The sequence below is a fragment of the Pleurodeles waltl genome, chromosome 10 (assembly GCF_031143425.1).
Source record: "Pleurodeles waltl isolate 20211129_DDA chromosome 10, aPleWal1.hap1.20221129, whole genome shotgun sequence".
Taxonomy (NCBI): Eukaryota; Metazoa; Chordata; class Amphibia; order Caudata; family Salamandridae; genus Pleurodeles; species Pleurodeles waltl.
In genome coordinates, this window is record NC_090449.1 from 724,972,426 (window position 1) to 724,987,827 (window position 15,402).

General features: G+C 48.9%; 1 protein-coding gene across 6 annotated transcripts in view; it reads left to right on the forward strand.

Annotated features, from left to right (window-relative positions):
- ITGB1 (integrin subunit beta 1) overlaps positions 1–15,402 on the forward strand; it is a 367,090-nt gene that overhangs the window by 117,100 nt on the left and 234,588 nt on the right. For all 6 annotated transcript variants that reach the window (XM_069211246.1, XM_069211243.1, XM_069211245.1 and 3 more), the window contains exon 8: positions 8,282–8,377. In XM_069211246.1, coding sequence (XP_069067347.1) covers positions 8,282–8,377 — 96 coding nt within the window. The remainder of the gene's footprint in view (positions 1–8,281; positions 8,378–15,402) is intronic.

Below are 15,402 nucleotides of genomic sequence, written 5' to 3' on the forward strand. Positions count from 1 at the left end.
ACTTTCGGCACCTTCCGCAAAACAACCTTCAGAGGGGGGTTTTGGGGTCAAGCCACACAAGCCAGCACCTCACAATCTACACCGTCTACCTACCAGGGACAGTACCAAAGGGGAGGCTTTCGGGGCCAGTACAGAGGGGGACAATTCCCTAGAAACGGGAAAATTTCAAAGTACAAAAACCCCTGCAACCAAACAGTGACTCACAAGTCACTCAACCCCTTCACACAACACCAGTGGGGGGAAGACTAAGTCAGTTTTACAAATCTTGGGAGGAGATAACAACAGACACTTGGGTCTTAGCAATTATCCGACATGGTTATTGCATAGAATTTCTGCAACTCCCTCCAAATGTCCCACCAAAAACACAGAATATGTCAAAACAGCATTTAGACCTTCTAGAACTAGAAGTTCAAGCATTACTTCTAAAGGATGCAATAGAATTGGTACCATGTACACAAATAAACACAGGAGTTTACTCACTGTACTTTCTAATACCAAAAAAGGACAAAACACTGAGACCAATCCTAGATCTCAGAACACTAAATACCTACATCAAATCAGAACACTTTCACATGGTCACGCTACAAGACGTGTTACCACTGCTAAAGCAACAAGACTACATGACAACCTTAGACCTAAAGGACGCATATTTCCATATACCGATACATCCCTCGCACAGGAAATACCTAAGGTTCGTATTCAAGGGAATACATTACCAATTCAAAGTGTTGCCGTTCGGTATAACAACCGCACCAAGAGTATTTACAAAATGCCTAGCAGTAGTAGCTGCACACATCAGAAGGCAGCATATACACGTATTCCCGTACCTAGACGATTGGCTAATCAAGACCAACTCCCTCACAAAGTGTTCACACCACACAGATTATGTGATACAAACCCTCTACAAACTCGGTTTCTCCATCAACTATACAAAATCTCACATTCTGCCGTGCAAAACACAGCAATACTTAGGAGCGACAATCAACACAACAAAGGGAATAGCCACTCCAAGTCCACAAAGGGTTAAAAAATTTCACAAGGTTATACAAGCCATGTATCCAACACAAAAGATACAGGCAAAGACGGTATTAAAACTCCTAGGCATGATGTCCTCATGCATAGCCATTGTCCCAAACGCAAGACTGCACATGAGGCCCTTACAACAGTGCCTAGCATCACAGTGGTCACATGCACAGGGTCACCTTCTAGATCTGGTGTTGATAGACCGCCAAACATACATCTCGCTTCTATGGTGGAACAGTATAAATTTAAACAAAGGGCGGCCTTTCCAAGACCCAGTGCCACAATACGTGATAACAGATGCTTCCATGACAGGGTGGGGAGCACACCTCAGTCAACACAGCATCCAAGGACAATGGGACGTACATCAAACAAAGCTGCATATAAATCACCTCTAATTGTTAGCAGTATTCCTAGCGTTGAAAGCCTTTCAACCCATAATAACCCACAAATACATTCTTGTCAAAACAGACAACATGACAACAATGTATTATCTAAACAAACAGGGGGGAACACACTCGACACAGCTGTGCCTCCTGGCACAAAAGATATGGCAATGGGCAATTCACAACCACATTCGCCTAATAGCACAATTTATTCCAGGGATCCAAAATCAACCAGCAGACAATCTCTCTCGAGATCACCAACAGGTCCACGAATGGGAGATTCACCCCCAAATTCTAAACACTTACTTCAAAATTTGGGGGACTCCTCAAATAGACCTATTTGCAACAAAGGAGAACGCAAAATGCCAAAACTTCGCATCCAGGTACCCACACAGGCAGTCTCAAGGCAATGCTCTATGGATGAACTGGTCAGGGATATTTGCGTACGCTTTTCCCCCTCTCCCTCTCCTTCCATATCTAGTAAACAAATTGAGTCAAAACAAACTCAAACTCATACTAATAGCACCAACATGGGCAAGACAACCTTGGTACACAACACTACTAGACCTGTCAGTAGTACCCCATGTCAGGTTGCCCAACAGACCAGATCTGTTAACACAACACAAACAACAGATCAGGCATCCAAACCCAGCATCGCTGAATCTAGCAATCTGGCTCCTGAGATCCTAGAATTCGGACATTTAAACCTCAGCCGAGAATGTATGGAAGTCATAAAACAAGCTAGAAGACCATCCACTAGACACTGCTATGCAAGCAAATGGAAAAGATTTGTTTGCTACTGCCATAATAATCAAGTTAAACCATTACATGCATCTCCAAAGGATGTAGTGGGATACTTGCTACATTTACAAAAATCAAATCTAGCCTTCTCTTCCATAAAGATACACCTTGCAGCAATATCTGCATACCTTCAAATTACCCATTCAACTTCACTATTTAGGATACCTGTCATTAAAGCATTTATGGAAGGCCTGAAAAGAATTATACCCCCAAGAACACCACCTGTTCCTTCATGGAACCTCAACATCGTCTTAACAAGACTCAGACTTAGCGATACCAACACACAAAATATACATAAGAAAGGAGGTGCCGAACCAAGGTAAATGTGTTAGGATCCCAGGGGCTATGGGAGTAGGGAATTACCCAAGGTAAGTACCAGAAATCCCACAGGCGCCAGGACGCAGTTATCGAGTCAGGTGTCTCATAGGTTAACACAGGACCGTCATGGTTGGATATTTACACATCAAGGACCCTTTCCAGTGGACCCCAAGGAACCCAGTTGGCTCAAGGAAGGTTGGAGCGTGCCCCCCTCCACCTGTGGATACCCAGAAGAATTGAGTACCTACAACAGGGAGCCCAGGTTCATAGGGGTGAAGTGGAGTCTGAAACCCTCAGTCAATTGAAGCCTCAATTGCCCAGCTGCTGTCACAAACCATGGGCCAGGTCGCTGGAACCCAGGGGTGGATTCCGATGAGAAGAAACTAAAAAAGAATGGGACAGTGTCCAGACCACTCAGAGATGTCCAGGTGGTTCAGGTAGGCAATTCCCATCCTCTTGGAAGTTAAGTTACTATCGCACACAAGCTCCTCCACATTGATCGCTGGATTGCAGGAGGGTCAGTGGCCATCAGGGCCACCAACAATCCTTTACATTTGGAAAGAGCTGATGCAAGGTAGATTGTAGGTTTTTGGGGACCAGCAAGGTCCTCATGTGTCAACCCTTGGAAGAGAGTCAGAGCAGGCCTTCAGCAGCGAGGAAAGCAAGCTGGAGTCTGAGGAGCCCCCACGTGTGACATCACTGGGAGCAGGCACAGGGAGGCCTCGGCACCAGAACAAAAAAGAGGTCCTACATCGCAGGAACTGCAGATGGGAAGCTGATCTTTGACTTGCCGAGTGCTGGAGGCTAGGGCTTCTTGGAGCCGAAGATCTCCTGGAGGAAGAGTCAACAAGCCTTGGCAAGAGCAACAGTCACGGTGCACAGGGGTTCCATTCCAGTGGCTGCAGCAATGGTCCGCCATCTCAAGTTGGTCAGAAGAGAAGTAGGACGCAGAGACGACCATGGAACACCACCGGTAAGCAGAGCCTTTTCGTTGTCCGTGGGACAACCGGATCCACCAACCGGTCATTTTCATCTTGAGGTGCTTGTGGATGCAGGGGAGTGACTTTCACTGCAAGGGATATTCCTTCTTGCTTCTTCATGCAGACAGAGTCCTTGTGACCCTGGAGGATGCACAGCTATGGCTGTTGCAGAAATCTTGGAGGAGCTGGAGAAACAGTGGTAGAAATTCCTTGAAGAGTCTTGGTCGACGAGTCTGAGGACCCACCTTCAGGGGAACCTCTAAGTAAACCTAAAAGTGGGTTAGCCACTCTCTGTAGTGACCTACCTATCGGTTGGGGGGAGGGGAGGGGCTCATGGACATCACCTACCTGGGCTAAGCAGTAAGATGCTCCCAGTGGCCTCTGCACATCTTATTCAAGATGGCAGGATCACATGGCAACATGGCAGAGCTCTGTGCACCTCCCTAGGGAAGGAGCTGGATTGGGGGGGAGGGGGGGGGGATTACTTCCCTGTTTGAGCGGTTTCGTGCCACAGCGAGAACCGGGGGTTCCTGAATTTTGTGCGAGCCAGATTATATAAGTAGGGCACCAAATTTGCCCTTCAAACCACCCCAGCCCAGAGACACCTATTTCAAAGGGTAGAGGTAGTCACACCTCTATCCCTTGCTGGAAAGCCTTTGTTCTGCCTTCTCCTGCTTGAGCTAGGCCCATCAGCAGGAGGGGAGAACAGTGTATGGGGTCAGCAGCAGCATGGGCATGCAGCCAGACCCCGTAAGGCTGAACAGGCAGAACTGTGGGATCCTGTAAGGAACCCCCAGAGTACATGGGATCACGCAGCTAGCACTGGAATCAGTGTAGTTGCACAATTCCAACATGTTTGATACCAAACATGCCTAGGTTCAGAGAAGCCATTATGTAGTTGGACCACTCGTGCTGACCAGTGTCCACTACATAACTTAAGATGGCTTCCCCACATTTACAAAGCCCAGGAAATGGAGTCGGGGTTTGTAGGGTACCCTGCTCATGCAGGGGTACCCTCAGACTGAGGGACATGTACTCTGCCGTGTCACTGGTCCCTGTCAGATGTGTTGCTGGAGCAGGTTTTCGAAGTTGGAGACAGGCCGGTAGGGCTGCCCGGGTGCAGAGGTTGAGCTCAGTGGAATCCTGTGGAGACTGGGGGGGGGGGGCACATAGAAAGAAATGGCTGGCAGGTAGGTATGTATTTGTTAGTTTCACAGGTAAGTACAACACTTACAGGGTTCAAAGTTGGGTACAAGGTAGCCCACCGTTGGGGGTTCAGGGCAACCCCAAAGTTACCACACCAGCAGCTCAGGGCCGGTCGGGTGCAGAGGTCAAAGTGGTGCCCAAAACGCATTGGCTTCAATGGAGAAGGGGGCTGCCCCGGTTCCAGTCTGCCAGCAGGTAAGTACCCGTGACTTCGGAGGGCAGACCAGGGGGGGTTTTATAGGGCACCGGGGGGGGGGGGGGGGGAGACACAAGTCTGCACAAAAGTACACCCTCAGCGGCACAGGGGCGGCCGGGTGCAGAGTGCAAACAGGCGTCAGGTTTGCAATAGGTTTCAATGGGAGACCCAGGGGTCTCTCCAGCGATGCAGGCAAGTGGTGGGCTCCTCGGGGTGGCCACCACCAGGGCAAGGGAGAGGGCCACCTGGGGGACACTTCTGCACTGGAGGTCAGATCCTTCAGGTCCTGGGGTCTACAGATGCAGTCTGTTTCCCAGATGTTGGGTTCTTTGAAGCAGGCAATCGCGGGCAGGGGGAGCCTCTGGATTCCCTCTGCAGGCGTCACTGGCAGGGCTCAAGGGGGGGTCAACTCTGGCTACTCACAGGGTCGCAGTCGCCGGGGAGTCCTCCCTGTAGTGTTGGTTCTCCGCAGGTCGAGCCGGGGGCGTCGGGTGCAGAGTGGAAAGTCTCATGCTTCCGGCGGGAAACGTGTGGTCTTTAAAAGTTGCTTCTTTGTTGCAAAGTTGCAGTCTTTGGGGAACAGGGCCGCTGTCCTCTGGAGTTCGTGGTCCTTTTAGATGCAGGGTAGTCCTCTGAGGCATCATAGGTCGCTGGACCCTGGGGGCCGCGTCGCTGTTGCAGTTTTTTTTTAAGTGGGTAGACAGGCCCTGAGGGGAGGGGGGCACATCCCTAATCCTATTGGGGGAATCCTCCATCTGCAAGATGGAGGATTTCTAAAAGTCAGAGTCACCTCAGCTCTGGACACCTTAGGGGTTGTCCTGACTGGCCAGTGACTCCTCCTTGTTTTTCTCATTATCTCCTCCGGCCTTGCTGCCAAAAGTGTGGCCGTGGTTGGAGGGGGCGGGCATCTCCACTAGCTGGGATGCCCTGTGGCGCTGTAACAAAGGGGGTGAGCCTCTGAGGCTCACTGCCAGGTGTTACAGTTCCTGCAGGGGGAGGTGAGAAGCACCTCCACCCAGTACAGGCTTTGATACTAGCCAAAGAGTGACAAAGGCACTCTCCCCTTGTGGCCAGCAACATGTCTGGTGTGTGGCAGGCAGGCAAAACTAGTCCGCCCACACTGGAAGTCGGGTATGTTTTCAGGGGGCATCTCTAAGATGCCCTCTTGGTGTATTTTAACAATAAAATGTACACTGGCATCAGTGTGCATTTATTGTGCTGAGAAGTTTGATACCAAACTTCCCAGTTTTCAGTGTAGCCATTATGGTGCTGTGGAGTTCGTTTATGACACTCCCAGACCATATACTCTTATGGATACTTTGCACTTACAATGTCTAAGGTTTTGCTTAGACACTGTAGGGCCATAGTGCTCATGCACATATGCCCTCACCTGTGGTATAGTGCACCCTGCCTTAGGGCTGTAAGGCCTGCTAAAGGGGTGACTTATCTATGCCATAGGCAGTGTGAGGTTGGCATGGCACCCTGAGGGGAGTGCCATGTCGACTTAGTCATGTTCTCCCCACCAGCACACACAAGCTGGCAAGCAAGTGTGTCTGTGCTGAGTGAGGGGTCCCAAGGGTGGCATAAGACATGCTGCAGCCCTTAGAGACCTTCCCTGACATCAGGGCCCTTGGTACCAGGGGTACCAGTTACAGGGGATTTATCTGGTTGCCAGGGTGTGCCAATTGTGGAGACAAAGGTACAGGTTAGGGAAAGAACACTGGTGCTGGGTCGTGGTTAGCAGGCCTCAGCACACTTTCAAATCATAACTTGGCATCAGCAAAGGCAAAAAGCCAGGGGGTAACCATGCCAAGGAGACATTTCCTTACAAGCAGTTTTAAACTACTCTTCCCGTCTGCAGTGCTAACTAGCCCTTATCCTGTTGGTTCTTATCATCTAAGTGGAAGAACCTGGGAAGGCCATCTGCATAGGCATGGTCAGTCCCAAGTCTGTTTCACTGTAGCTCCCGTGTCCTGTAGGGAAATGTCTTGAGGTTCTCTCCTGCCATCTGCATTAGCAGGTCTGTGGTCAATTTTAACTCTGAACTGAGTCCCAAACTGGTAGGGTCTCAGCTTCTTCAGGGACCAAACCACACCAAAGGCTTCCCTCTCAGTGGCATTCCAACACAGCTCTCTGGGAAGGAGTCTACTGCTAATGCAGGCAACTGGCTGATCCTGGCCCAAATAACTCACTTATGAGAACACTGCCCCAGTACAGAGCCAACGAGTCTGAACAATGAATTTCTTACTGAAGTCAGGTGCCTTTAGGACAGGAACTGAGCACAGAGCTTCCTTGAGGGTGTCAAAGGCCTTTTGACACTGCTGAATCCAGATTACATTTCTGGGTTTCTTCTTGGAGTTAAGTTCAGATAGTGGTGCTCCTTTAAAAATCTCCTGTAATACTCAGTTAGGCCAAGAAAGGCTCTAACTTGAGTCGGTGGCCTTGGAGCTTCCCAGACCAGAATTGTCTAGCTCTTGGGTTGGAGAACTTTCACATGGCATTTACCACCTTGGTGGCCCAACAGAGATTTGCCCTATCTGGCACTTACTTTCCTTGATAGTAGGTCTGCCTGATGCAGGGTCAGAAGCACTTCCTTGAGGTGGACCCGGTGATCCTTTCAGATGGAGCTGAATACAACTATATCATCAAGATAAGCTGCACTGAAATTTTCCAGACCGGAAAGTACTTGGTTCACCAACCTCTGGAAGGTGGCAGGTGTGCTCTTCAGCTCGCTCACTAACTCTGTCCACCAGTGTGCCGCATGAAACACTGCTTTTGCAGACTGTGCACACCATAGGAATCTTGAATAGGTTCACACCGCAAAAGGGAAAAGTTGCTTACCTTTTGCAGCAGTTTTGCAGGCGGAAGCTGTTCTAAGGCTGTCCGAAACAACGTTGGGGAAATTATTATCTGACCATATTGTGTGGTAATAAGGTGCTTTATTTCAGTGTTGTCTCTAAGGTTAACATCCAGAAACATTTACAGGTGTAAATAAGTTGCATTTCAATGTCCAGACATTAGATGGCATAAAGGTGCACAACGTGTGAAACGAAAATAACTTTGCAGCAAAACTGAAAGCATTGTATTTTTTTTTTCCTGCAGCTGAGTTGCATGGCAACAGGATTCTAAAAGCATTGAAAGGTGAAAAAACAAACCTTACGCATTTCTGCAAAAGTGGGAATTGGGGAAATTGCTTTTAGTCTTCTAGTAATTAGATTACCCATATTTATACTCTGCCATCTGCATGCATTATGTATATTTGAATGATTACCAGGAAGCGATTGTTCAAAATGGGATTCTGTTTTCTTTAGTATTGAAGTTGGTTGACTTGCTGTATTGTTGCATCTGAATTAAGCTTTTGCTTCGTTTAACAGGATTATCCTTCCATTGCTCATCTTGTGCAGAAACTAAGCGAAAACAATATTCAAACTATATTTGCAATTACAGAGGAATTTCAGCCTGTGTACAAGGTAAATGCAGTCTCATGTAGTGATTGCTAAATGTTGATCAGTGGTAACATTTTAGTAGTTAATGATTGCTTATTTAACAGCCTGAGGATCTGGGTTGTTTCTGGCGTCTTAGCTTTGTAAAGTAAAACAACCAATTGGAATGCCTGCTGTATTCATACTTTTTTCTAGGAGAAAATGTTTGTTTATTTTGCCAAAATAAACTGAGAGTAAACCAGCAGTCGACATTGTCACTTAATATTAATACTTGTATTCTCTTGTCCCTTCAGTGCAGGTTATCCATTTCCTTTGATCTTTTAGATGGGGGAGGTTACAGGGAAAGGCTCCACACATACATAGAATAAAAATCAACTTAAAACTTTTGTTTACATATCTTGGGTTGTCAATGTCTCCTGCTGAGAGATTAGTTATGTATTCTCAGTATTTTTGTGAGGCCTTATGCACTGTTTAACACTGGTGTCTCTGGCCCATGAAGCATATTGTATTCCTACTCATATGCCATATTATTTCACTCTCCAAGGAGTAGCCAACAAGTCCAGTCAAGACTATACATTATGGAGGTTGTAGAAGTCAATAATTGAGTCCTTCCAGTGATCTATTTTTCTTTTAAGATGTATATGATTTATTCATAGATAAGTAGAAAGAGCATTTACTAGTTGGATGCAGGAGGAAAATCAGACGGTCAGTGCCCTTTCCAAACCCCGGATTCATGTCCAAGTTTTTTAAGCCTTAAATATGCTATTAGTTTAGTCATCTGTCTAGACTTTGAACAGCAGCTTTTTACACACATTTTAAATGAGGTGATTATGAAGGCAGAGCTTTTGTTTACTCCAAAAACCTAACAAGGTCTGCAACAAAGTCTTGCTTGGGCTATCCTTGATTCTTGACCTGCCAGAACAATCGAAGTTGTGCAGTCCCGCAAACAATGGATTAAGTACAGGCTTCTTAAAAAGACCAGAGCAAGGCCCAACTGGCTGAAGATCCGTGTAAAGATTGTTTCAGTTGAACAAGCTGCCAGTAACCACAAGCAAGCACAACTGACCAGAGTCACTGAAACAACCAAAAATAATCACCTTGGGTCATGCAGATGCGGTGCAACACCTTTCTGCATCTGGGGGGAGCCTGCTCTGTCCCAATCTTACTCTATTCCCTTGGGGTGCCTGTACAGCCCCTGTCAAAGGGAAAGTTTTTGTGAATCCTAGCTTGTCTTTTGATGGGGTTTGGAGCAGCCAGTCGTCCAGATTCAGAATAGGTTTGAATCATTGCTCTAGCTAGTTTCAGTGAAAAGTAGCAGTTAGACTGTAACCCTAGTTTTAGCAGCATGAGTCCTTTTCTGGATTCACATGCTGTCCATTAATCCACCATGTAGTGATTGTGACTGGAATTCTTTGTTAGCTCTCTCTTCTTCTTTTTTTTTTTTTGCCTGGGCATTGCCTGTGGCCATTTGGTGTTATTTTATGCTGATCCTCCCGTGACGTCAGATGTGTGCCGCGGAAGCCTCTGCACGTGGTGGATCTCTTCAGATTTTTTGTTTTTCTGCCATTGAGTTTGGAAGCATCAGCTAAAGCTCAGCGGACACCGAAAGAGAGAAGGACCAAGGTTCAGGTGATTGTTGAGGATGGTCGAGGGACATCTGTGGAAGAGAAGACAAAACTGGAAAACACCGACCAGACCCGAACAGAAGGTGAACCACATCGAAGGGCAGTTACGCGGTTGCACAGTGGACTTTTCAAGGGAAATGGAGAACACTTCCTTTAGGTTTTTTTTGTTAGTGCCACTACAAGTTTGCCCAGAAGGACAATGTAAGGAAATGCCTCCTTGGCATGGTTACCCCCTGACTTTTTACCTTTGCTGATGCTATGTTTTGAATTGAAAGTGTGCTGAGGCCTGCTAACCAGGCCCCAGCACCAGTGTTCTTTCCCTAACCTGTACTTTTGTATCCACAATTGGCACACCCTGGCATCCAGGTAAGTCCCTTGTAACTGGTACCTCTGGTACCAAGGGCCCTGATGCCAGGGAAGGTCTCTAAGGGCTGCAGCATGTCTTATGCCACCCTGGGGACCCCTCACTCAGCACAGACACACTGCTTACCAGCTTGTGTGTGCTAGTGAGAACAAAATGAGTAAGTCGACATGGCACTCCCCTCAGGGTGCCATGCCAGCCTCTCACTGCCTAGGCAGTATAGGTAAGACACCCCTCTAGCAGGCCTTACAGCCCTAAGGCAGGGTGCACTATACCATAGGTGAGGGCACCAGTGCATGAGCACTGTGCCCCTACAGTGTCTAAGCCAAACCTTAGACATTGTAAGTGCAGGGTAGCCATAAAAGTATATGGTCTGGGAGTCTGTCAAACACGAACTCCACCGCACCATAATGGCTACACTGAAAACTGGGCAGTTTGGTTTCAAACTTCTCAGCACAATAAATGCACACTGATGCCAGTGTACATTTTATTGTGAAACACACCCCAGAGGGCACCTTAGAGGTGCCCCCTGAAACTGTATCCAACTATCTGTGTAGGCTGACTGGTTCCAGCAGCCTGCCACAACCGAGACATGTTGCTGGCCCCATGGGGAGAGTGCCTTTGTCACTCTGAGGCCAGTAACAAAGCCTGCACTGGGTGGAGATGCTAACACCTCCCCCAGGCAGGAGCTGTAACACCTGGCGGTGAGCCTCAAAGGCTCACCCCTTCGTTCCAGCACCGCAGGACACTCCAGCTAGTGGAGTTGCCCGCCCCCTCCGGCCACGGCCCCCACTTTTGGCGGCAAGGCTGGAGAAAATAATGAGAAAAACAAGGAGGAGTCACTGGCCAGTCAGGATAGCCCCTAAGGTGTCCTGAGCTGAAGTGACTCTAACTTTTAGAAATCCTCCATCTTGCAGATGGAGGATTCCCCCAATAGGATTAGGGATGTGACCCCCTCCCCTTAGGAGGAGGCACAAAGAGGGTGTACTCACCCTCGGGGCTAGTAGCCATTGGCTACTAACCCCCCAGACCTAAACACGCCCTTAAATTTAGTATTTAAGGGCTTCCCTGAACCTAGGAAAACAGATTCCTGAAACTACAAGAAGAAGAGGACTGCTGAGCTGAAAAACCCCTGCAGAGGAAGAACAGAAGACACCAACTGCTTTGGCCCCAGACTCACCAGCCTGTCTCCTGCCTTCCAAAGAAACCTGCTCCAGCGACGCTTTCCAAGGGACCAGCGACCTCTGAATCCTCTGAGGACTGCCCTGCTTCACAAAAGACAAGAAACTCCAGAGGACAGCGGCACTGCTCCAAAAGAACTGCAACTTTGTTTCAAGGAGCAGATTTAAAGACCCCTGCAACTCCCCGCAAGAAGCGTGAGACTTGCAACACTGCACCCGGCGACCCCGACTCGACTGGTGGAGAACCAACACCTCAGGGAGGACCCTCCGGCGACTCCAAGACTGTGAGTAACCAAAGTTGTCCCCCCTGAGCCCCCACAGCGACGCCTGCAGAGGGAATCCCGAGGCTCCCCCTGACCGCGACTGCCTAAACTCCATTTCCCGACGGCTGGAAAAGACCCTGCACCCGCAGCCCCCAGCACCTGAAGGAACGGAACTCCTGTGCAGGAGTGACCCCCAGGAGGCCCTCTCCCTTGCCCAGGTGGTGGCTACCCCGAGGAGCCCCCCCCTGGCCTGCCTGCATCGCTGAAGAGACCCCTTGGTCTCCCATAGGAAACTATTGGAAACCCGACGCTTGTTCCCACACTGCACCCGGCCGCCCACGCGCTGCTGAGGGTGTACTTTTTGTGCCGACTCGTGTCCCCCCCCGGTGCCCTACAAAACCCCCCTAGTCTGCCCTCCGAAGACGCGGGTACTTACCTGCTGGCAGACTGGAACCGGGGCACCCCCTTCTCTCCATTATAGCCTATGTGGTTTGGGCACCTCTTTGACCTTTGCACCTGACCGGCCCTGAGCTGCTGGTGTGATAACTTTGGGGTTGCTCTGAACCCCCAACGGTGGGCTACCTTGGACCCAAAACTGAAACCTGTAAGTGACTTACTTACCTGTTAAAACTAACAATACTTTACCTCCCCCAGGAACTGTGAAAATTGCACTAAGTGTCCACTTTTAAAACAGCTATTTGTGTTTTACGTAAAAAGTATACATGCTAATGTAATGATTCAAAGTTTCTAAAGTACTTACCTGCAGTACCTTTCAAATGAGATATTACATGTAGAATTTGAACCTGTGGTTCTTAAAATAAACTAAGAAAAGATATTTTTCTATAACAAAACCTATTGGCTGGATTTGTCTCTGAGTTTGTGTTCCTCTTTTATTGCCTGTGTGTATGTACAACAAATGCTTAACACTACTTGTAGGAAGTTGGCTCTGTATGTGCTATTTCAAAGTAAGGAATAGCATGCACAGAGTCCAAGGGTTCCCCTTAGAGGTAAAATAGTGGTAAAAATAGATAATACTAATGCTCTATTTTGTGGTAGTGTGGTCGAGCAGTAGGCTTATCCAAGGAGTAGTGTTAAGCATTTGTTGTACATACACATAGACAATAAATGAGGTACACACACTCAGAGACAAATCCAGCCAATAGGTTTTGTTATAGAAAAATATCTTTTCTTAGTTTATTTTAAGAACCACAGGTTCAAATTCTACATGTAATATCTCATTCGAAAGGTATTGCAGGTAAGTACTTTAGGAACTTTAAATCATAAACATTGCATGTATACTTTACAAGTTATTGACAAATAGCTGTTTTAAAAGTGGACACTTAGTGCAATTTTCACAGTTCCTGGGGGAGTTAAGTTTTTGTTAGTTTTACCAGGTAAGTAAGACACTTACAGGGTTCAGTTCTTGGTCCAAGGTAGCCCACCGTTGGGGGTTCAGAGCAACCCCAAAGTCACCACACCAGCAGCTCAGGGCCGGTCAGGTGCAGAGTTCAAAGTGGTGCCCAAAACACATAGGCTAGAATGGAGAGAAGGGGGTGCCCCGGTTCCGGTCTGCTTGCAGGTAAGTACCCGCGTCTTCGGAGGGCAGACCAGGGGGGTTTTGTAGGGCACCGGGGGGGACACAAGTCCACACAGAAATTTCACCCTCAGCGGCGCGGGGGCGGCCGGGTGCAGTGTAGAAACAAGCGTCGGGTTCGCAATGTTAGTCTATGAGAGATCTCGGGATCTCTTCAGCGCTGCAGGCAGGCAAGGGGGGGATTCCTCGGGGAAACCTCCACTTGGGCAAGGGAGAGGGACTCCTGGGGGTCACTTCTCCAGTGAAAGTCCGGTCCTTCAGGTCCTGGGGGCTGCGGGTGCAGGGTCTCTCCCAGGCGTCGGGACTTTAGGTTCAAAGAGTCGCGGTCAGGGGAAGCCTCGGGATTCCCTCTGCAGGCGGCGCTGTGGGGGCTCAGGGGGACAGGTTTTGGTACTCACAGTATCAGAGTAGTCCTGGGGTCCCTCCTGAGGTGTTGGATCGCCACCAGCCGAGTCGGGGTCGCCGGGTGCAGTGTTGCAAGTCTCACGCTTCTTGCGGGGAGCTTGCAGGGTTCTTTAAAGCTGCTGGAAACAAAGTTGCAGCCTTTTTTGGAGCAGGTCCGCTGTCCTCGGGAGTTTCTTGTCTTTTCGAAGCAGGGGCAGTCCTCAGAGGATGTCGAGGTCGCTGGTCCCTTTGGAAGGCGTCGCTGGAGCAGGATCTTTGGAAGGCAGGAGACAGGCCGGTGAGTTTCTGGAGCCAAGGCAGTTGTCGTCTTCTGGTCTTCCGCTGCAGGGGTTTTCAGCTGGGCAGTCCTTCTTCTTGTAGTTGCAGGAATCTGATTTTCTAGGGTTCAAGGTAGCCCTTAAATACTAAATTTAAGGGCGTGTTTAGGTCTGGGGGGTTAGTAGCCAATGGCTACTAGCCCTGAGGGTGGGTACACCCTCTTTGTGCCTCCTCCCAAGGGGAGGGGGTCACAATCCTAACCCTATTGGGGGAAGCCTCCATCTGCAAGATGGAGGATTTCTAAAAGTTAGAGTCACCTCAGCTCGGGACACCTTAGGGGCTGTCCTGACTGGCCAGTGACTCCTCCTTGTTTTTCTCATTATCTTCTCCGGCCTTGCCGCCAAAAGTGGGGCCTGGCCGGAGGGGGCGGGCAACTCCACTAGCTGGAGTGTCCTGCTGGGTTGGCACAAAGGAGGTGAGCCTTTGAGGCTCACCGCCAGGTGTGACAATTCCTGCCTGGGAGAGGTGTTAGCATCTCCACCCAGTGCAGGCTTTGTTACTGGCCTCAGAGTGACAAAGGCACTCTCCCCATGGGGCCAGCAACATGTCTCGGTTTGTGGCAGGCTGCTAAAACTAGTCAGCCTACACAGATAGTCGGTTAAGTTTCAGGGGGCACCTCTAAGGTGCCCTCTGTGGTGTATTTTACAATAAAATGTACACTGGCATCAGTGTGCATTTATTGTGCTGAGAAGTTTGATACCAAACTTCCCAGTTTTCAGTGTAGCCGTTATGGTGCTGTGGAGTTCGTGTTTGACAAACTCCCAGACCATATACTCTTATGGCTACCCTGCACTTACAATGTCTAAGGTTTTGTTTAGACACTGTAGGGGTACCATGCTCATGCACGGGTACCCTCACCTATGGTATAGTGCACCCTGCCTTAGGGCTGTAAGGCCTGCTAGAGGGGTGTCTTACCTATACTGCATAGGCAGTGAGAGGCTGGCATGGCACCCTGAGGGGAGTGCCATGTCGACTTACTCGTTTTGTCCTCACTAGCACACACAAGCTGGCAAGCAGTGTGTCTGTGCTGAGTGAGAGGTCTCCAGGGTGGCATAAGACATGCTGCAGCCCTTAGAGACCTTCCTTGGCATCAGGGCCTTGGTACTAGAAGTACCAGTTACAAGGGACTTATCTGGATGCCAGGGTCTGCCAATTGTGGATACAAAAGTACAGGTTAGGGAAAGAACACTGGTGCTGGGGCCTGGTTAGCAGGCCTCAGCACACTTTCAATTGTAAACATAGCATCAGCAAAGGCAAAAAGTCAGGGGGCAACCATGCCAAGGAGGCATTTCCTTACACTACTCC